Genomic DNA, 23,123 nt, shown 5'->3' on the forward strand with positions numbered 1-23,123 from the left:
CTCATGAGCGAACTCCTGACTAGAAAATCAATGTAGCTCTGGTACTGGGCGAATTGTCCCCTGTCAGCAATGGGAATTCTCCCTCTTGATCACAGCTTCAGCCTGGTATCTTCAGTGCCAGATAAGTGACTTTGGGCCTTGATAAGAATGCCTTTTCTAGTGAAACCCCACATTGGCATTAGAGTCTTGGGGTAAAACATGTCTGTACATTAGCTGAGACAGTCTCCAGCTACAGATTTGTCCTTAGTCCTTACAAACATGATTCACCATAGGCTCTTCCAGGAGTGTAAAGCCATGAGTAGATATTTCAATGGATGTTTGGGGGAACATGTCAGGGGATATTTAGGTGGATTTTTGAATTTATTTTTTCAGGATCCAGTCATGCCATCACAGGAGCCCCCTTCAGATGCCAAGAGTGAAGAGGTGGACCTTCCACCAGATGACAAAGAGGACACAGACGGGAGTAAGGCCTGAAACATTTTTCTTCTTCTTTTAACCAGGGAGTAGAATGCTACCATGTTACTGAGTCCAGTTATTGTACTGTCTAAGATATATAATGTAGGGGCGCAGTACTTGCTTGCATGTTCAAAACTGAATATCACTTAACTTTGTGAGGAACAGTGAATAAGATGATGATGACACACGGTGATGTGAACTGATAACAAGCTCAGGCAACTGTAAATGGAGATTCATACTTTGCAACAAAGCAAAGCAAAAAAGCAACTCTGAATCCAGTTAAGTGTAAACGTTAATCTACTGGGTGAGCAGTTAATAAGGGATAGTCCACTGAGAATATCCCAGTGAGGGACACATTTATCAGAATACAGCACCTGAACATAGTTCTGTGGCTGTCCAGTTCCATTAGAGAGAACAATCTTACATGTGTCCGTCTGTATTGTTTTATACCTGTTCTTTAGGTTTGAGCTACACTTCAGTGTGTAACATTGATTTTGACAATGTGTACATAGACAAGCACCTGTGACACAAATGGCATTGTTCACATATTTGTCGGGAGGATTACAAAGAGGACGCCTTTCAAAAAATGAGATGGCTCATCGAAAGGGCCTTATAATAAGTACACTACGGGCGGATCTGAGCTGAATCATCCATCCAACTAACATCAGAATATCTTTCTTGAGAACTTCTGACTTTGCAGAGCAGCAACATAGTTAAAGAAGACACTAAATACTAATATTAATACTACACAATGCAATTCCCAATTAAAATGACGGAGCGGGTAAAAAACTCATCGTGGCAGTCGCAGAGCTGAGCTTCTGTAGCTACTTAATGTGGCAGGACTCAGTAGTTCTGCTCACTCATCAATCAGACTCAGCATATTTTCAAACAAATAAACACGACTGACGATGTCCTCACAGCTACAGTATTTACTTCCAACAGGTTACTGCGCCCTCTACACTAACACTTTCCCTTCTCATTACTCACTGCACTACACTGTTAACAAACCAAAGTTAAGAGCCATGTTTTGCTTTGATTGCCGTTTATTACTATCTGTCAACAGGTTGTTACAACTGAAGCATGGCCCTTAGTTCAGAGTTCGTGTGGGGGTAGAGTGTCTTTATTTTTGTAAAACTGCCAAAATGAGCAAAATGTGTTTGACTTGACGCTACAGAGCAACCTAAAATATCTGACCTTTTCTTTTGTCATGTCTTTGTCAAATCCTCAAAAAAAAAAAACAGAGATCTGTGAAATGATCCAAAAAAAGGGTATGACAGTGCATTTTTCCTTAGTCGTCAACTGAGGACACTATTTGTTCTGTGTATCACATGTACAGTGCAGTATATACACAAGTGCATAGCTACCAGAGTGAGATCAGGGAACTCTCGGGGGCTCTTGATATAATTCCTGGAGTCCCCAGACACATGAATAATAGAATGGCTACTTTGTTCAAAAGACTGACTTTCGACTCTGGTAGCTTCACCTCACAATCCCCATCATCAGTTATATAACTATGTAACTCTCAACTGTTATCTAACCACATTACTGCTCTCTGTTGGGTTCCTATAGAACAGAGTCTTAAATCCTATTAAAAGGAACTGTGAACCGATGAGGGGGTCTGTTTGGGGGTTCCTGATATCAGATGCTCTGGGACCCCCTGTGGCTTGACCTTGTTTGGTATTTCCTGTTGCTGGGCTTGATTCTGTGTACTCTGCTTCCCTCTGCTGGCCAGAAATAGAACATGTAAAATCTGTAAATGCAGATAATTACTCTATCACATTGTGACTGTCTCCAAATGTCATATAATTCAGTGACTCTGTCTTCTTTTTGCAGTATCTTTTTTACCGCACAACTGTACAGTGGCTAAAACAGAAGATGCAGATACAGAGGTGAGAAAGCTCTGAATCACTACAGAGTTTCCTTTGTAATTTATTCAATAGATGATGATAAAGTTGGCTGATCCATTAATCATCCTTACTTTTGACTGCAGTCACCAGCTGTAATAATCTCTCTTTTGAATACACACATTTCACATTTGGGGAATAGCCATGAATCCTTTTTTGTTTAAAAAACTTGAACATTATATTCTGAATGTATCAGTGCACTCACTGCACATCTATCTCTCCCACCTCTAGGACATCAAAGCAGTAGTGGATGGGATTGATGGCATTAAGCTGTCCCAGGGCCTGGCTCTTGGACTGGGTGACTTTGATCTGATCCGAGTGATCGGGCGTGGCAGCTACGCCAAGGTCCTGCTGGTTCGGCTAAAGAAGAACGAGCAGGTGTATGCCATGAAGGTGGTGAAAAAGGAGCTGGTCCATGATGATGAGGTGAGAAGCAAAGTATACCCGGGATGTCAAGGATGTAAAATGTGCATGAATTAGTCTTCTTCTCTGCTGTTATCTCATGGTATTTTGACAGCTAGCCTTCTTTTGGAATGACTTGATACAGACTGCAGATACACTGCAGTAAATTCATGAATCATCGGCTAAATTTAAAGAAAGAGAAAGTGGCAAAGTAGAAACCACTTCACTCAATTTCTTTTTTGTATGTACTTTGTTCATATCGTCAACAACTTAATGCAAAAAGCTTTATTAATTAACATGCTGAGTATTAAAGTCTCGCTTAGCTACCGAACATCTCAAGGCTCATCACATAATCCTGGAATCTGATAAACAAGACTCTGTAGCAAGTGTATAATCTATGAATATTTTTTATTTATTGGTTGATAGAATGCTTCTGACGCAGGTTTGAGTGCAGAATTCAACCTCTGTGCTGGTGATGTCTGATCAGTAAAAAGTACAAATCCATGTTCACCAGCAGTATCTGAAAGATGATGGAAGCTCATTTTAGCTTTCTCTGACAACATATTGGCATATCGTATGAAAGTATTATTCTGGTTTATTACAACTTGGGTCCTAGTTTTGTAAATGATGTTTTGCCATCATTTCAGTTATGATATGAATTTTCTTTCCCTGTCAGTGTTGCCACATCCCCAGGTAACATGTACAATGTTATTATTACGAGAACGAATGATGATGACCAAATCTACAAATACACTAAGACCCAAGTTGTCAAAAATCAAAACCATCCTTTCACATGTGCACGTGGGTAAAGGATTACATTTCCCAAGCTAGAATGAACACAAAAGACAAAAAATAGAAACCTGCTGTAAAATAAATCTTAATTGAAAGATGGTTTTACATTCTGGTGCTTTGTGTCCAGAGATGGATTTCTAAGGAAGAACATGGAGGTTAAAAAGTGCAATGTTTGTCTTCAGGTCTGGATACCTATGCTTATTTCTGCATATCTAAAGCAAACTGTCTCTGTCTGACTCTTTGGAAGGAGCCCCCACTCTTTTTCCTTTGGACTGCCTGTAAGGCTTTTCTGCGCTAGTCCAGCACATATGAAAGGACATTTTCTTACACTGCTGGTTTGGCATTTCAAGTGTGAATCTGGTTAGCTGGTCAGAATGAAAAGCAGCAGGGCTCTGGGTCCTGGGGGCAGGGATTGAGAACCGCTGGACGATGTAACAGGTCTAAGAGCAGTAATCAGTGTGGAAAGGAGGGATGGATGGATAATATGAAGGATAAAAAATGGAAAGGGAGGGTGATGATTGAACAGGAGAGATGGAAACATAAAGGGGAATGAAGAAGACTGAGTCAGAGGCTGGTTGGAGCTGTTGAAAGGAATGAGGAAAAAAGGAATTGGACAGTGGGGGGGGTGAAGTGGGGGTGGAAACAACACAAAAGTGGCGGAGAGCTTATGAATTGGAAAAGGGCTTAGGAGGAAGCAGGAATAAGTGGGTGGGTGACTCACGGGAGAAGATGAAATCCGGGTTTAACATCTTTTTGCGCTGTGATGAATTGCCAGATGAACATAACGTGAAAATCATTTTAAAAAGGAAAAGTCTGCATAATGCTCCTAAAGCAGGAAATATGCAGACATGCATATCATTCACATTCATTATTTCCTATACATATGAATGCAGCAGTCAGAGCATGGTTTGTCCTTATTCCCATAGGCGAGGACACATTTTATCCACACATGAACAAGAAAAGGGACCATTGCATTACTGTCTTTGTTCCTGGTTCACGCTGCATGTTTGGTCTTATTGACTGAGCCTGATTTTCATTTGTATATCTGTTGATGTGTCACTAAGGACCCCAGAATGACCACTCTGTGGAAGCTAATGAGGTTCCAGAGAGTGGTATAAAGAATAAAGGACTTACTTCCATATTTTTTACACATAGCTCTAGTGCTTTACAGTAATGCAGATTGTTTTGGTTTTATTTGTCCAGGTTTTTAACCCCTTGACACCTGAATTTATTTAGAATTATATTAAAAAACTAATTTGTTGTGTTTTTGCTTTCAAATTGATCATAAATTAAGAGGAGTTTGTTAATGTTTCTGTAGCACATACAATAGATATACATTTAGGTATGATGCAAATTAGCAAAAACAGGCGTTAATGCTTGCATTTAAACATTGTCGCTAAGTTGCATATAAATCCTTTTTTTTTCAAAATTCATAAATGTGCATCATAAAAGCCACAAAAGTGGCTTACAACCATTACATACACACAACAGATGTAGTTTTCACTTTGACCGGTCCGACGAGAAACCAGTGCTTGCAAAAGGTTCCTGGGTGTGTGTTGAATATGCACAAACCGGCTTTAGAGGAATGCTGCACGATTCAGCTGCAATGTGGATTAAAGTGGTATGATGCGAATTCGGCGTTAAGGGGTTAAGATGTGTGCGTCTACTATCTTCCAGAAAAAAAGCCCCCATGGAACCTGTTGACTGTGTGTTCTGGGGATTGATCGGTACATTATTCCTGTAAAGTGATGTTGTTGAATTTTATTTAATTTAATTAAATCTACCTCCACTGTTGTATCGGAGTGGAGTCCGAAATCTCAATACCTGGACAAATAAAACCAAAACTATCTGCATGACTAAATACCACTAGAGGCAAGCGAGAAAATGAGTGTTTTGTGATTTGAAAATATCAGCATTAATTCCATGTCTGTGTGGGAAAGCTCTATTGCATTTGTTGACAGACATTTGTGAAGGAAGGCCAATAATTCAATCAGTTGAACATTGTTCCAATGCAAAGCAAAGGCTGTGAACACACAGCCTCTGTTAGACTTTCTTCAGACTCATTGAGCGATGTACCCTCAATATTTATATTACCAATCATAAAATATTGAAGACTGCACTTCAGTTCTGTCATTGTAGTTTGCACAAACGCTTGCCCCCTTTAAAAGGGATCCGAAGGCCTCTGCACCTCTACCAGGTTCACTATGTTTATCTATCTAATTGATGTGCTAGTTGATTAGCTAGTCAACTTCTAAAGGAATTAAAGGCAAAAGAATCCAATACAAAGTTACATGAGAGAAATTATCGTAGAGGAGGAAAAAGTCTGGAAAAATGTGCTGCACCCTGTTCGCCTTTGCTGCTTGTGTCCACTAGATGGCACTGCTGCTCCACATATAGGTCCTTAAAAAACACCACTACGCCTGTGTAGCCAGACCAATTATCACTGTGCAGAGCAACTGCATCATCCAACACCTGCACAGCTAATCCAGGACAGAATAAATCATGTCACAGGCTTCATGTGTCCACTTCCCCCATCAACTTCAAATATTTTTGCTTTTCCCACACATAAACACATTATACTCAGATCCAGTCCACATTTTCTGAGACAGTTGAAGAACAAAACAAAACTGACTCCATAACCAAGATGCAACTTCTCCCTAAGAAAGAGGATTTGAGGAAATCATTCAGTCCTCCTTGTGTTGCGATTGGATGTTGTGTGTATCTATTGGATGTATGTTGTAATTTATTTATGGCTCCATTCATGCACACTAATTTAATAATTCATCTCTTTAGTAGTGTATGCCTGACATCAAAGGAAGCTTGTAAGAGCTCTGCACAGACAGACTGCAAACTACTAAAGGAGCTGAAATGACCAATACAAGAAGTGTTTTAATAGCAGATTCTGCATAATTATAAAATTCTCAAGTAATAATGAGTTGACCAGAAGGAATTTGGTATTATACGCACAATATGGAGTCTCTGTTGTGATGTTATAAATAAACCATATGAAGTTGGAGCACAGCATGGGGAAGTCAAAATTTAGACACACTATGTAGCTCACATCAACTTAATGACACTTTAAATCAGCATAAAGCATCTTTGCCTGAGGCTACACACTCACAACTCTCATAACTGGAATATGAGCAGTTTAAATGTCAGCTTACTGACAACAGGGACATACTCTGGCTATTCCAGAGAACTGCTCTGTGAATACAGATACTGAAGGTTTCTAATTGTCAGAGGGGTTCTTGCTTTACTGACCAACAATGGCTCAAGGTAGCTAAGAGCATTTAGTCAAGTGCTGCATTACTCAAGAATGGTTTAGAGGCACGTGTACTTTACTTGAGTATTTCCAGGAGTTAATTGTTACTTTGCCAACTCAGACACAAGTAGCTCCAACTTGTTGGAACTTTTGGAAGGACGCTGAAGACCCACCTGTTTAGATGTGCTTTGTTCAGTTTTACTTACTTTCATCTCTGTTTTATTCATTACTCTTCTATTGTGCCTGTATTTTATGTCTTCTTAATCTTACTCTAGTACATGTAATGTATCAGTATCAAGTGGTGACAGGGGCCATTCTGTACCATGACAACTTATACTTAACATACATTTTCATGATGATACTACATGATGGCATTTTTGCATCAGGCAAACGGTTTGCCTGATTTTTACTTGTGATTGAGTAATTTTAGTTTTTGTAATTGGAACTCACCCCAAGTGTCTTTTGGTAGCCTCACAGAAAAAAATATTGCCTCTGATATTGGATTAGGTAAGTAGTCTGTATGACTGTCCAAACATGTGGATAGTGAAATGCCTTGATTAATTGATTGAACAGATTTGGCTTTCAGGGATATATTTTATATATTTTCTTCAGTGTTATCCTTCTCTATCCAAAATTGTCAACACCCTGTCTGGATGATATTTTCAAACAGTTATGTTGAGCCTTCATTCATGCCAATGACTAACTGGTGGATGGTTTTCAAGACAGGTTTGGCATTCATACTGCCCGGTTATCTTTTGGCGCGCTATCCAAGGTCCACCCTATAAACTGGAACAGTCTCAGAATGATTCTGAGTGTGACGATTGTTCTCAAGACTGACTACACTTTTTGTCTGTGGCGTCGTGTATCTCCGTTTGTCTGTTTAAAGTCTATTGATCAGACAAATCGACTGTTCATACATTATCTTTCGTTCATGTCATCTCTACTTCCGTCTGTCTCTCCTCATCTCTCCAGGATATTGACTGGGTGCAGACAGAGAAGCATGTGTTTGAGCAGGCGTCCACCAATCCATTCTTAGTAGGTCTCCACTCCTGTTTCCAGACAGAAAGTCGGTAAGAGCATGACAAGGCTGACACTTTATGAGAGCTAAGACTGTACATTTCACTTACAGAGGCATTTCTATCACAGCACCTGAGAGTACTTTTCACTGATACAACATATTACTTTCTGATGATGGTCTGTTCTTCATTTAATGATAAGGGTGGTGTATTTTTAGAATTTTCTAATTATCAACAAATCCCATGGAAAAAATGAAGGCTCCACTTGGACAAGAAGCAGACAAAACCTCAGATGATCAGATTGTGTTATCCTAATAAATCTTTTGGTGTCCCTGGAGCTTCATGACATAGAGGCAAAGTTTATCAGGCTACAAAAACAATACTTGTTAGCAGGTAAATTCATTGTTGTTATGGTCTCTTTAATGGTTTTGTTTTCAGCACCATTCAACGGGGACTTTAAGAGTCGAAGGTAGCATTTCTGTTGGCAGAAATGTATTTAAAGATATAAAATGATGATTTAAATAAAAGTGACATAAGCAGACATTGCACTTGTACCTTTTATATCTGATTTACTTTTGTAATATGAAGAACTTTTTTTCTGGGTGGACAAATTGTTATTTATCTCTGTGTTCTTCAATTTTTTTTAAAACTATACAGTCTTGACATTCTTCAGATAACCTCTGATGGATTTTCCCACCATGCTGTGGTTTCCAGGTTATTTTTGGTGATTGAATATGTGAACGGCGGGGACTTGATGTTTCATATGCAACGACAAAGGAAGCTCCCTGAAGAACATGCAAGGTAAACATCCAGATGTTGCAACACCAGTTTATGTACAAGATTAAAAAAAATGTATTCCCAGACCAGAATTTAAGTATTTAAATTTAGTCTGTAGTGTGTCTGAAGTATGTTAAGGTAATGTAAAGGCAGCATTTGGGAAAATGAAGTGAAGTGACTTTTCCGTAGGCCTTTCTCTGGTGTACCAAAAAAGGCAGAGATCAAGCTGAAGCACAGCAGGAGGCCTCCAGGAATAGGCTGCATTATCAGAGGAGGACATAGAAGAGGCTGAATTTATGATTTGATTTTGGTTAAGTTGACATGGTGCCATCAGCTGCACAGGCAACACATCTATGCAGTTAGCAACTATTTTGGGTTGGACATTCTCCAGATGTGTTCCTTTGTATCTCACATGATAGGAATAAAAGTGAAGTACAGGGTATGTGTAGTTTTTGTCGTTTGGTTAGAGCAAAAACCATCAGTTTCATATGAGCAATTTTTTTTTGTGGTGTAGGACAGCTGGAGTGTGTATGCTTGGTTTAAGATGTTTTTACATGCACCTTCTTTGCACTCAGTCTAAAGTGTTCCTCAACAGCATATTTCTTAAAAGAACTCCTTACAAACATATGCTTAATGGGGTGCTTTAGCAGCTCTTCATGGACGTGGAAACACTGCCAAAACCCAACTTAACTCTTTTCTTCCACCTCTGAGAAATATAATGAGCACCCATAATTCATTGTGCTTGTATACTTGCGGGGCACTCCAACTGCGGCTCTGATAAATGCTGGATCAAAGGCTGGGTAATTTAGAGAGGCACCGTTAGGCCCCTATCGGCCCCTGCAATCTGTATTCTGGAGACAGTGGCTGTACATATGCAAAGCAGAATGTTAATCACTTATAATGATTGTACATATTCATGAGCAGCGCTCTTAGAGAGAACCCTGCCGCATTCCCCCGCGCTGTGGGGGAGGCGGGCCGGTGGGCGATGGATGGTGCTGGTGATAGGATGCAGCTTCTATCAGTCTGATGCCAGCAATGAAACAACGGTGTACAATGGAGGCTGTCACAGTGAAAACGTGGGGGAGCGATGTGGGATTTGTGATTTCTCTGTCAAACATCTCTCCACTACAGTCTTTCCCTCAGTGTTTCACAATCATGGATTTACAGCAGGCAGACAGACAGAGGCTTGTCAGTGTTAATGAAGGCTTATCTCCTAGACACAGAATACACTACCTACACATGGAGAGGAAACATGCTACTGACTCACCAAAGACGCACACCAAGTAAATCGAATCGTGGTCAAAAGTGTAAGGTCTTAAGGATAATGTTGGCTATAAATATGTCTATGTCACCATAATAACAATAAACTAAGGAAGTTCTTTATAAACTCAGTGATCAGTTACAAATAACCAACAGTGCTGCATGAGTATTGTATATTTTTTCTTATATCATTTATTATTCTGTACTTGATTTGATTACTTTGAGTCCAGGCTTTGAGTAATGACTCAGACAGCGCAGCAACATTGTCACCTTAAGCCTTCTAAGCGCCCACTAGAGGCTGCTTTGTTCATTACATCCCCCAGCAGTGAGGCTAATCGTATTTAGTTTTTCCTGAGCATTGTAGCAGCATAAAGGCTGTGAAGTGAAATCAGGTGGGTCTATGTCTAGCATGCTCATCAGACTATTTATTGATTTGAGATCATAAGATATCTTGACATTTTTTCTTGAGGGTGGCACTAGAGGAAAGCTCATACAGTAGAATGGAAAGGGTTCATCCTCGGCGGGCTGAATGTGCTCAGCAACTATGGCAATGTTCTCAGTTAGCCCTGTTCAGTCAGCCTTTTCAAGAACTGTTCCTCGAGGAACGCTTTCTTTGTTTTCTTTTGTTTATTGTGTTTCTGCAGAATCTGCAGAGATTCATCACGTGTTTGGTTAATAGTTTTCATTTATTTGCTTTTATCGTTGTTTCCTCTTCATCCACAAATTATCTTCTCTATTTGTCAGAGTAATGACTTTTTAGCATTCAGACATAGGTCTAATATATTATATGAATGCAGTGCAGTGGCTTTATTAAAACATGACAGGACTGTAATGAATTTGTCTCCTGGAGTGCCACAAAGCCCCATTTTCCCTCTTACCATTGGAGGGTTTAACCAAAATCTTATTAAGTGCAAATTTTCTTAAAACCTTTATGAAACAGTGTCTTTGGGGTGATGTACACATGAGACCAACACAGCATGTGCAACTATCATGGGATATATAAATATTCTCATATCTTGGCCTGATGGTGGCACTAGAAGACAGGTCAGACACATCATTCTCTGTATTTCTCCCTCACAGATTTTATGCTGCTGAAATCTGTATTGCTCTGAACTTCCTGCATGAAAAGGGCATCATATACCGCGATCTGAAGCTGGACAACGTCCTATTGGACTATGAAGGACACATCAAGCTCACAGACTATGGCATGTGCAAGGTAAGAGACGCATTGATTTTCCAGCAGACTGTGTGGACGGCTGGTGTAGGGTTATCAATAATGCAGTGGATCTGTATTGACTGGAAGCACTAACAGGGCCTCTGTCTTTTTTTTCGTCCACAATTCATTTATCTCTGCAACCACTGTTCTCTCGTTTGCACCTTATCTTTCTTCTCATTCTTTGTCTTCTCACTCTTCTTTCATTCTTCTCTTTCCTCTTCGTCTTCTTCTTCTCCTTCTTCTTCCTCATCTTCTCCTTCTTCTTTTATTCTTTTTCTTCCCCTTCTACTCCTGCTCCTTCTCCTATCAGGAGGGAATCAGACCAGGTGACACCACTAGTACCTTCTGTGGAACACCCAACTACATTGCACCTGAGATCCTTAGAGGAGAGGACTATGGTGAGCTAAACTGAAGGATGGTCTAAAATCATGCAGCCCACTAAAGGATTTTTCACTTGTATATCTGAATGAATGCCTTTTGTTACTGTGTGCCCTCCCAGGTTTCAGTGTGGACTGGTGGGCTCTGGGTGTGCTGATGTTTGAGATGATGGCTGGGAGGTCCCCATTTGACATTATCACCGACAATCCTGACATGAACACAGAGGAGTACCTCTTTCAAGGTGAGACAGCGGAATTTAACCATACATAGGATTTATACTTGAAAGCTACACACTGGCAGTTGAGTTTTCAGGGCACCGCTGTCCAGGCAGAAGCCTGGAACTGGGAGAGATGAGTTGTCATTTTGAAACCCTTCAGTAGATCTTTTACTTTGTAGTGAACATTTGCACATGTGGTTTACCAACAAGGGTTACTGTATGTTCTATTTTTTTCTTATTTATGTTTTATTAGATGAGGCATTGTTCTGTCTTGTAAAACCGACAATGCCAAAAGCATATTTAGCTACCATAAATTCTCAAATTTTATCGCCATCTGCCCAGTGGAAATGGAAAGTTTCAATGACAGTGCCCTCTAGAGGAAAGGTCAGGTGGGCTAGCAACATGTTTTTCAGAAAGGTTTAATCATCTGGGCATCATGAATATCCTTCTCAAGTGACCTTTTACATAATAAAGTATTCAAGGTCAAGGAAAATGTTGGCCTGATGATTGTGATGGCAGAAATATAAAAAACACTGTACTCATGGCACCCTGACTCTGAACCAGTGTTGGCCAGAGAACTAGACTGATGGACCAACGTGCACACGCAAAAGATGTAATTTAAATGTATGAACTAAAAATAGAATAAGATTAATTATACAAGTGCAATTAAGCTCAAACTCAGACATCTGAAAACATGTGTTTACCGCTTGGCGGCCGCAAGTAAAAACATGAGCCAGAACGTTACTGTGGGAACCATGAATAAGTTCAACTCCAGAGTTTCCTTCAGTGACTGCAGTTGTCAGGTTAGTTAGTATCAAAATAAATATTTTACCAAAGGATGTATTCAACTAAAAAGCGCCTTTTATTGAGTAAAGTCACACTGTATTTTTTTTTTTTTACCCAGCTTCTAGCTACATTCTCTAAGGTTTTATGGATTGGGAGTATAGAGGAATAGTGGGAAATCAAATATGAATATTGGGAGCATATGGCAAGCTGTTTGGTGCCATTTAAACAAAAGCATGTTAATTTAACCCTTTATGACGCATAACTGATATTCTGAGAATGAGAAAAACAGATTTCATGTACTGGAATAACAATCAGCTCTGGGCTGTAAAGGATTTATGCCTGTGTAAATCCAGGCTTAGATGTGTCGGCATGCTTCATTAAGGTGGAGGAATCTCAGAAACACGCCTTGTTTTATTTCTCTCAAACATTAATTTGCTTTAGTTTGCTGTAGTCTCTCAATCCACTCTTGTTCTTTTGTTTGTTTGTTTTAGTCTGGGACATCTGGCATCTGAGTAAACTTATTGTCATATTTACATTTGTGATATACAGTAGTGTGGCAGCATGAAAGCCTGATATGGCCAACATTCATACTGTTTCTTTTGTTATATTTCCTGCTGACAAACATGTTCCTCCTGTATGTTTGTTTCCCACTTGGGAAATTAATTTATTTCCACCTTTTTTCCGCCTTGGGAATCCAATTTAGTGATTTGTGTGGTTCAAATTCAGTTGACAGATTGGTCCTTTATGGGCTGATAAAATTCTGTCCTTGGGCTGGTTAAACTCTTTACACCCCAATGGATGTGCACAAACATGCATGGTGGTCAGGCTAAAAAATAAGCTGGTTTTCTTAATGCCTGAAGGGATAACACAATTGTATCAGCTGGCTGTTACAACATGGATTTTAGCACCCAAAAGTTGACATTATGCTGTTACGGTATGTGTGTGAGTAAGACGTTGCTTAATATTTTAGAATTCATGTAATGATGCGCTGCTGCATGCTCAAGATGTAATGCATGCTCCCCCACCCTTCATGAGCTGTGGAAAATCTGGCAGTACATTATGCCCACTATTGCAGATGAGGTTTATGGTACATGTGTGGAACAGTTCAGCATTTTCTCCATTAGTTTGCTTCATTTAGCAGCTGATTGCATTTTCATTTCAACTGAGATGGTACCAAATAGCCACACTGAGGCACCTGAAAATACAGGTCTCTGTCTTCTACCAGACAAGCCACAAAGTAACTGTTAGAGTCTGAATGTTAGGAAACATCCCCCAAAACATATGCTTTTATGAGAATGTTTTCTGTTGCTGGAACTTTGTTTCAAAATTATGATTTTAACGTTACAAAGAGAGGGGTGAAGAAATCTGATGGCCAGCAGTTACATGTCCTTCAAAAGCCTTGCATAACAAAATGAGCTGAGGGACAATGAACAGAATCTGCACTAAAGCTTACATATTTTTAATATACTCTCTGCTTGCTGCTATCATTGTCACTTACTGGAGCCAGAAAAAGCCAACGTCACTGCATGTTTTAATATCTTCTAAATGAAAACATTTTCAAATACACCCCCCATGCAAACATTAGAGGCTGTGAAATTAAGTGCTGTTGAAGTCAGTACTTCATTTCTGGAAAGACGTTTTGTTGATTTTCCCAATCAGGCCAGACTGACACTGGCGCTGGCTGAAAAAGCACAACACAAAGCACACATTTCAATGAGACCACACAAAGGGCTCTGGTTTAAAAAAAAATTAAAAGCAAAACAAAACAAAAAGCAGGGTCTAAGCGCCTTGGTAGCTTAGGTACTGGTTACAGGGCATGCCACTGTAGGCGATCTTCACTGACTGTCAAGCCCGTCTCTCTCCCCATTTCCTGTCTGCCTGTGCCTCTGCTGTCTGATAAAGGCAAAAATTACAAAAAAAGAAAATAGCAGGGTCATCCAGCCAAAAAAAAAAAAAAAAATTGCTCAAATTTCACTGCTGTTACCAACCAGCAATGCCCTGGGCTGGTCAATCAAAATTGCACATCTGAATGTTTCATCACCTACAACGAGCATCTGTAGGTCATTAGGCCTGCAACACACACTGGCTGATACAATGTGTTTCTAAACACCCACTGCTAGTTATTAAAAGATAGGTTCTCAAATTGTCAGCTCATAAACACTGAAAGAAGTTTTGCTTGCTGTAATTCTTCCTCCTGTCCAGAGTCCTCGGTGTGTCCAAAAACGTGCAGAACAAGGACTCTTAGATTGCTTAGATCCACACAAAGCACTGTTGAACTTTTGGAAGTGTGCACATCTGCTCATCTGCATGCCTCTGCGACCTACAGTTACCCATAACACCGTTCTCTGCGTAGACTTGCAGAGACATTTACATGAATCTTTGAAAAACCACAATTTCAACCTGACGTGCAGATGGAGAAGAATATAGCATTGACGTGATGCTTTGTGATGGACTCTCATGCCCTGCCCTCAAGACATTCATGCATTGGATTCAAAATCATGTTATAACTGGTAAATTGAAATCACTAAACTCAAAGTTTAAACTTAGGACGATGAAAAGTACCTGAACTCAGCCCCATAAGGAATGCACTTGTAAGAAATGCTGCATTTCAAACCTACACAATATAAATACAAAACTGCACCAAAGTCAACTTTTGCTGAGTGGTTTGGACCAAAGAAAACAAACTGTGGGTGTGATCACAGGCTCAGGGTAGAGGAACCTCTATAATATCTATCCTTCTATTTGCATGTGTTTCCTTGAGCCATATGGTACCCCTACATAACACACCCCCTTACCTTCTCCTCCCTCCCCCTCTCACACAACCACCCACACAGTCCTCTATAACAGAAATTCCTCCATACTACAGTGGCCTCGTGTGACGCATTATGTCTCTGCTGTGACTGTCAGGAGCATAGCGTGGCACCGCGGCTAGCATCTGCCACCAGTACCATCCTCCTGGCGGTCTTACCGGTAGAGCAGCAGGTTCCTGGATGACTGCCGGCCAATGGAAACCAACCCTTTCACTATAGGAGCCACCCAGCCATATGCCACCTAGCAAGACCCTGTGCCAGGCCGTGCTTTGGGTATCAGTGCTCCACATGCCAACCTCAGAGCTTTAGACAGACAGACGGTTGGCAGACAGTTGATTCAGTGAGGGAAGCAGCCACTTAGTGCTGTTCACGTTAAAATGTATACTTTAAATAACCGAAATGTAATGGAAAGTTTAGTTTGTTATTATATTATGTTAACACGGTTTTAAGTTTATTCTTAACCTTAGAAACCATAGTTTGATTAAAAAAAGAAAGAGCAAAAGAAAGAAAGCAGCGCATCTCAAAGACTTCATCAGGCTGATACTGATTCAACAATGAATCTGCATGTGTGTTGGCCAATGGTAACAGCCATGCCAATGTATTGGGTTGGACTGGGGTTGAACAATAAACATTAGACTGCCTTCCCATCTCATCATTTTGTACCAATATCCAACATTTATTCAGCTGTAATAATGAAGAACGCCACAGAGGAAGTGGTGGAACATGTAATTTCCCTGATGTACTGTGAGAGGTTATGTTTTTAACAAGAGGAGCTACAGATGCAAAAAAGAAAAGGTTCAGGTTTGACTCAAAAGTGGGGGGACACAATGAAATAAAAGAATTATGCTGTTATGTCAACCTAGCCAACAACAAGTTTGTGTGATATTATGCTTTCTACAATAATGGTAGTATTGCAAAAACAAATGACCCTACTTAAAATCATGGAGAGTTTTCTTATTAGAGACCTGATACTTCATCTGAAATCATACTTAATTGCATTTTTACTGCAAACAATGCTGTCCTTTACTGCTTTGAATTCTAGCATATATTCTATCATATTCTGCTACTTTTATAAGACAGGAAAAACATGCAGTGTTGGGGTATGTTTTCCTTTTCAGCCACAGTGGTGTCTGCAGATCTTCCTCTTAGACCTACACAACCACCATCAAGAACATTATTATTCACGAGAGTGGAAAGCTGTCTTTGGCTCACTAAACCGTAAGAGCAGCACAAGAATGTGTAATATATAAAACAAGTGACATACCAAAAAATGTGGTAACAAGATAACACGTAGCAGAAAAAAAAACAAAACAGCCTGAGCCTGTAGCCTGAGAGACCTGGGTCTAAAAAGTCTAAAGTCACTTGCTGGCACACGAGAAGAGTATTGTTGTGAGCGCCCGGTAATAACTGGAGATGACACTGATGAGTACATCAACATTCTGATCAGCTTCTCTCTTCTCTCATCTCATTTATGGCAGCTGGACAGTAAGAGGACACTGTTCAGAGAGATGACACTTGGCTTTAATGAAAAACACTGTGTACTAATAGCTTGAATGAAGCATGTGGCCTAATTCTTATCCTTTAACATTATACAGGTTCCTTGACCAGCTGAATTGGTAAATCCTGTTTTCTCATCCCAAAAGAGTCAGTTTTAGCAGCTTATCACAAACAGTGTGCCTGTTGCTGCACTCGTCATCCAGAGATGACCAGTGTTCATAGAGAGCACACCTCATCGTATCTACATCTTCACATATATGTGTCTGCTCTGATGCAACAGTCACTTGTCTTGTTCAGAAACATTAGGTGTGATTTGATTGGAGGTAACGACGCCTGCATCAGAACACCCACTGGTCACATTACCTTGAGCTGTGATTGGAAGAAAAAAGCTCTGGTCACCCCGGCATGAAGCATTCATCTGTGAAGCAGTACTACATCCTTGGATTTAGGTTTTGAAGGAAAAACTATTTCTCAGTGTTTTTATTCTTGTTAGTATGACATTGTTGAGTTGTGGGAGTCTCAAGGCTGTGCATAGACCATCAAAAGTGAGAGAAAGAACAGAATAGTGTCCTCTGTATCTCCTCCCTTCCTTTGACTCCCACGCAGCAGACATGGTCACCCACAGGCAGGTTGGACTGTGAATCATCCTCCTCCCTACTCACGATTGTCCTTTTCTTTCTTTCTCCCTCTGTCTTCTCTTTTTGCCAACAGTTATTCTTGAGAAGCCCATTCGCATCCCAAGGTCTCTGTCGGTGAAAGCTGCCAGTGTGCTCAAGGGCTTTCTAAACAAGGTGAGAGCAGTCCGGTCTCAATCAGCCCTTGCTCACTCTGTGTGTGTTTACACTGCTGCTCTGTGGAATTACCAAGTGTCGACTCATTGCCAAGAACTTTGGCTGTGTTATGGACAGCCAGGGAGGGCCTCTTTATTAGAGTCAGACCGAGAGTAATTGTTGGTTAATGCTTAACTGTAAAGTGAAACTTTATTAAAAAATAAAAATGGTGCGAAATAGCACATAAGTGAAATATAGAATATTCTGTAAACTGCCCTTTGTTCGGTATATTTGTAAATGGTTTGAAATGTTTTACCACTTTTATATACTCTCTGCTTGAGATCAGTTTATGTTCCTGAAAATTCAGAAGTTCAAAGCTTCAGCAAACATATGTTGGGTTTCAATGTATGGCACCAACCAGAGCATTACAACGTTGGTATTATGACGTAATGAGCCTTTCTTCTGTCATAATTTCCTTGTGTGACTCCAGGAAGTTATATGCATCTGGCTGTTCTTCTCTAAAAGTGTTCCAGCATGTAAATTCCCCTGACACCACAAACATTTCATTTTTATGTTTCTGTTTGTGTCCCGATTTAAAAAAGGACATATAATAAGTCAATTAGTGAGCTGTACATGTTTCTGTAAGTTCCCCCCTGCTTCCAGTCTTTATGTTAAACTAGGCCAACCATGTCTTGACTCCAGCTTTGTACTTAACAAACATGGGATTGATAATTATCTGAGCATCTCACTCCCGGAAACAAAGCATTAGACAAGCTTTTTTTTAAGGTGGATCGTTGGGGTTTCATTCACCTATTCTTAGAAAAGGTTGAGCATATGTAGCTCAATGACGAAACTATGTATGAATGTTTTGCATTGTTGCTCACCCATTTTCCAAGCAATGCTATTTGTATTGTTCGTTCACAGAAGAACTATCATATCTGGTATTATTTTCGATAATAGCAAAATTGCAATTATCGTTTAATGGAAAGACAGTGAAAACCTTTCAAATAAAATCCACAATTGTATTACCAGGCAGGGTTATCTCTACACAAGATATTCACTGTGATGGATTCTATTATCATTCTGGTGATATTCTATATTTGTCTTACAGTCAACAAATCCCATGAAAAGATGGTAGTTTACAATGAACTGATCAAACTGTATAGTGCTTTGGACAAAAGCATCATGTAAAGGCAGTGTGTTTCCCATCCTGTTCCTCTGTGCTGCGAGCACACTGTTGCAGCTGAGTGATATGTTCCTTTATTACCATGAACACACACACATTGTCGTTTATTTTGTCTCAGTCCCACAAACACCTTCCTGCTGCCCCCAATACTCACCAGAGCAGCAAATGTGGATTGATACACTGCTGAAAGTAGTCCCCAAAAAATGTCAAGTCAGTTTATTTATATAGCCCAATATAAGAGTAATTTGTAGTAAATGAGCTCCAACACGTAAAAACACTAGCTTGGCCTTTTAAGAGAGGTTCTGCTCTTTTTAAATGTAGGTGTGTATAATAAACACAGGTGTAGGTATAGATATTTCTGTCTGTACATTTGTAATATTGTGTGTTTAGGCATTTCAGCCCCTGGTTTCATGTTTTTTGCAACAAGGTTTCGTTTGTGTGATGTCTTCGTGTTGCTCTGATGCATGAGGGCGCTTCTGTTCATGCAAACAGCCTTCTAGCTTTTCACATAGATTTTGCTTCTGTAATATATCACCATAATTGTTGTGATGAAAAGAGCACAGTCCAAGCTAAGCAGTTAGAGGAGGCTATGTGCACACATGCACATACCATGGATGATGAAACATGTGGGGCCATCATTATTACATATTGTCCACATGGCAATTGCTTCATTCTCTAACAAACTGTGTAATATCTGAAATAGTATAAGATAACACATGGTCACCCTTGGACTTTATTACTGTCCACATGAAGTAGAATCAACCTGACAGTAAGCCTGCATTTTCTACCTCTTGATACTAAATTATAGAGAAAATCTCACATTGCTGTGAAATATTGTTGCTCCTGTTTATGTTCCTGACCAGCTGTCTTGGTCCCAACAGGATCCTAAGGAGCGGCTGGGTTGCCAGGTCCAGACGGGCTTCACAGATATCAAGTCACACACATTTTTCCGCAGTATAGACTGGGACCAGGTAAGGGCTGACTGAGTGAGGAGAAGGATACAATATAACAATATATAAATGTTAATTTAGTTAATTGTGATCATTTGAGCATACGCACTGTAATCTTTCAAAATATACACTTTTCATGCCCGAAAAGGAGACTAAATAACCATTTGCTCCAAATTATGAGCTTGCAGTGAAAACATACAATACAGCACAAAAGATTGTACACACAACACAACCAATGACACTCCATTGGTGTAAATATTTCAGCAAAGACTATGACAAAAATTAAAAATCAAAATTTTGTTGCCAAGCTGAAAAGTAACCATAGTTTGATGAATTAATGAATTTCTGTCTAAATACAAAATCTTATTCAGTGACCTACATGCAAAACAGTATCTCCTGCTCAAAAAATATTGCTTTGACAGACAGTGATTTAGCTGCTTGACCTCGTGCACTAAAAAGTAGCATCTTTAAGATTAGACGAGAATCACAATAAAACAGCTGGGACAAACCACGAAAACAGACAGTGAGGGGACAGTCATGAAAATATAAGGTAACGTTAGCATAACCCCCAGCTACCTTCACTGAGCTTTACTTTCAGCTAGCTTAACACATTCGCTAAATAAATCACAGCTAGCTTCCGAGTTTAGCTGCACTCTCCTACCATGAATATCACCACAATAACTCCTTCTCAACCAAAGACTTCACAACCAAAAGTGTTCAAGCTGGAATCTGATTCGTATTAGCCTCGGTGCACAGCAGGCCACTATTGTTACACCTTTGTAATGGTGTATGGTCTGTGCAAGCTAACGGTAGCTGTTGGGCACTAATCAGTGTTACATGACATCATCTAGCAAATAAGCTGATATAAACAAATTTACATACAGCAGCAACATCACACACACACACACACACACACACACCAGTCTGGGCCTCCGTATAACAGCAAAGCTAATGCTAACTGAGCTAGTGCTGCAGCAATGTTATAAACTTCTGGCATCCAGTGTACTACTTTATTTAGTTGACTTCAGATGATTTGGTCAAAATAAATAAGTTAGACGGAAAGGAGGAGGCTGTGACATCGTAGAGGCAGCGGAGGATAACCAGCATTTAGAACCACAATATTTTCACCTATTTTCATACCTAACTCAGGTGGTGAGTTAAGGATTGACTTGGTGAATGTGGGAAAAGTGGAAATATTAAGAAAGATGATTTTGTCAAGTTTATTCTGTTTCTCATGAGTTTGAATAATGTGTTTAACCATGGAGACTGAGAGTGTAATTATGGCTGTTTCTGGTTAGGTTCTGCACTCTGTAGGAATCCTTTCCACAGTGTTGACAGACACTTAAATTAACTATCTGAGCCTGTCAGGGGGTAAAAACAAGCACTTCTAGTGTTTGATGAGTGCAGTTGCCCACAAGTGTTATGTTGCAGCCATTGCAGCCAAATTTTTGTGCCTATCAGTCATTTAGACACCAAAATAGGGACCAGGTTTAAAAATACTGGAATCATTCTTCACACAGTTTCTAAAATAAACAGTAAAACAACATAAAACATGGCAAAACTTGCAGCTTCCGAGTCTGAAGTCAGGTCACGGACAGCTGGCATTGATCCATCCTTGAACTTTTACCATTTACGGGCCCTCGTTCATAAAGCTGTTTAGGACTAAAAGACACACTCAGTTTTCCAGTGTTGTGGGGACATTTCCATCACATTTCCATCAAAAATCCATTCAGTCTTGACATCCTTGCATGGTAGAAGTAGATGAAGACTTCTGTGTTAGTTTTTGTGGCCTTAACAGAGACGTTGGTGTGTATTGCTTGTACCATCAACATATTCCTGTTACAGGAGCAGATTAGAAAGGAAATAACAATGCCAACTGAAAAATAGATTCACTAGGTTTTCAATAGGTAGGACAGTCACCGAGCTGGAAGGTGCTAAACCCAGTGGGACATCAGACAAGGAGGCAAAGACGTTTTGGAACAAACATTTTCTCAAAGTTGGTCTTTTCTCATATTATGGGGTTTCAAGCCACACTGGGGACATATGTACGTACTAGTATATTTTGCATATAATAATTTGCTAGTATGTGACCTTTAAACTCTGCAAAAAAGTCGTTTTCATCAGTTAGCAGATCAGCAGCAGCAGGTTGTCGTGTAGAAAAAACAGTTTCCAGCGCCTCCAGTGAGACAGCAATTGCAGAGGCTTCACTGAAGACGCACTCAGAACAGACGAGGGTGGTGGGCAAAGAAACTGTTTTCATTATTGAGATACTGTGGTGGATGGGACTGATTTAAAAGCCATCGCTTCTGTCTCCATTGAATGAAATCCTGAATGCCTTGACTTCTGGCATTTTCAGTGGTGTAACTGGAGAACTGGGCATGCTTGTCGTCATAGAAATAGATCATTTGGTTGTGATGTTTACTGCAACTACAGCTATCATATTGGCAAATTATTTGATCTCTTTGCATTTTCTTACATAAAATAATCGTTGAGCAACCATTCAAATAATTCCCCAGAGACTGATTTTGTCAGTCTGCAAGATTTCAAGTATTTCACTGACTAGTAATGCTTTTTTTTTTTTTTTTTTTTAATATTACATTTATGACCATTTGCTCAACTGAGGTTTTTGTCAAACCTGTGTAAGTCAGACTTTTCTTTGTTTTCTGTTTACTACTTTTCTATCTACTCTTTACATGAGCACATTCGAACACAGCAGTTATACTAGGGTGCGGGCTGAAACAACAAACCAAAACCTGTTAGAGGAATTGTTTCCAGTTAGGTGACAAAGGAATTCTGGATCAGTTGAATTTCAACTTCAAGACGACTATCAAAGACTCAAACAACTTAACTGCCAGGTAGAAGTTTCTATTCCATACCTTCATCTTAGAATGTAGTTCATCATTGGTGGGATCAAGGGGCGTGTTGCTTCCTGAAAGACAGCTGCTGACAGCTGATCTGGGGTTTGACTCCACAACCTGTCACTTTGCTCAGAACTAATGTAACAACAACAAAGACAGAATAAACACTGCACGCCCACATTTAATGCCAATCAGCTCAGAGAAGAGGGCACAGCTGTCATTATGCATTCTGATTTGCCTTTGTCAGACTTGATAGTGTGTGTCTACTGTATATATATCAAGAGCTTGAACACAAAGAATACACCCTCCTATTTATGATCTAAACAAGCACATGAGTGGGGTGGAGTCCTTTGTATGTGTGGGTGAAAAAATGGATGATGTAGTTATAGGCTTTGCCTTTAGACTACCGCTGTGGAGCAACAAGGCAAATTGAAGTGAATTCCTAATCATGTTACACACACACATAAACCCATTCGAACAAACTGAGACATTAGCGCTGGATGCGCATGTTGAGGTTGCAGTTGTATGATTGATTGTGTTAAGTCTGACAAACAATTTGACACTGAACGTAGAATAGAAGCCATGC

The 23,123-nt window shown here is 39.9% G+C and overlaps 1 protein-coding gene across 1 annotated transcript in view; it reads left to right on the plus strand.

Moving 5' to 3' along the window:
• prkcz (protein kinase C, zeta) overlaps positions 1-23,123 on the plus strand; it is a 118,828-nt gene that overhangs the window by 71,335 nt on the left and 24,370 nt on the right. The window contains exons 7-16 of the mRNA XM_041945812.1: positions 373-463; positions 2,290-2,345; positions 2,592-2,786; positions 7,789-7,886; positions 8,547-8,633; positions 10,950-11,085; positions 11,396-11,483; positions 11,585-11,704; positions 17,485-17,564; positions 19,611-19,700. Of these exons, the coding sequence (XP_041801746.1) occupies positions 373-463; positions 2,290-2,345; positions 2,592-2,786; positions 7,789-7,886; positions 8,547-8,633; positions 10,950-11,085; positions 11,396-11,483; positions 11,585-11,704; positions 17,485-17,564; positions 19,611-19,700 (1,041 nt within the window). The remainder of the gene's footprint in view (positions 1-372; positions 464-2,289; positions 2,346-2,591; positions 2,787-7,788; positions 7,887-8,546; positions 8,634-10,949; positions 11,086-11,395; positions 11,484-11,584; positions 11,705-17,484; positions 17,565-19,610; positions 19,701-23,123) is intronic.

Source organism: Chelmon rostratus, chromosome 10 (assembly GCF_017976325.1).
Source record: "Chelmon rostratus isolate fCheRos1 chromosome 10, fCheRos1.pri, whole genome shotgun sequence".
NCBI lineage: Eukaryota > Metazoa > Chordata > Actinopteri > Chaetodontiformes > Chaetodontidae > Chelmon > Chelmon rostratus.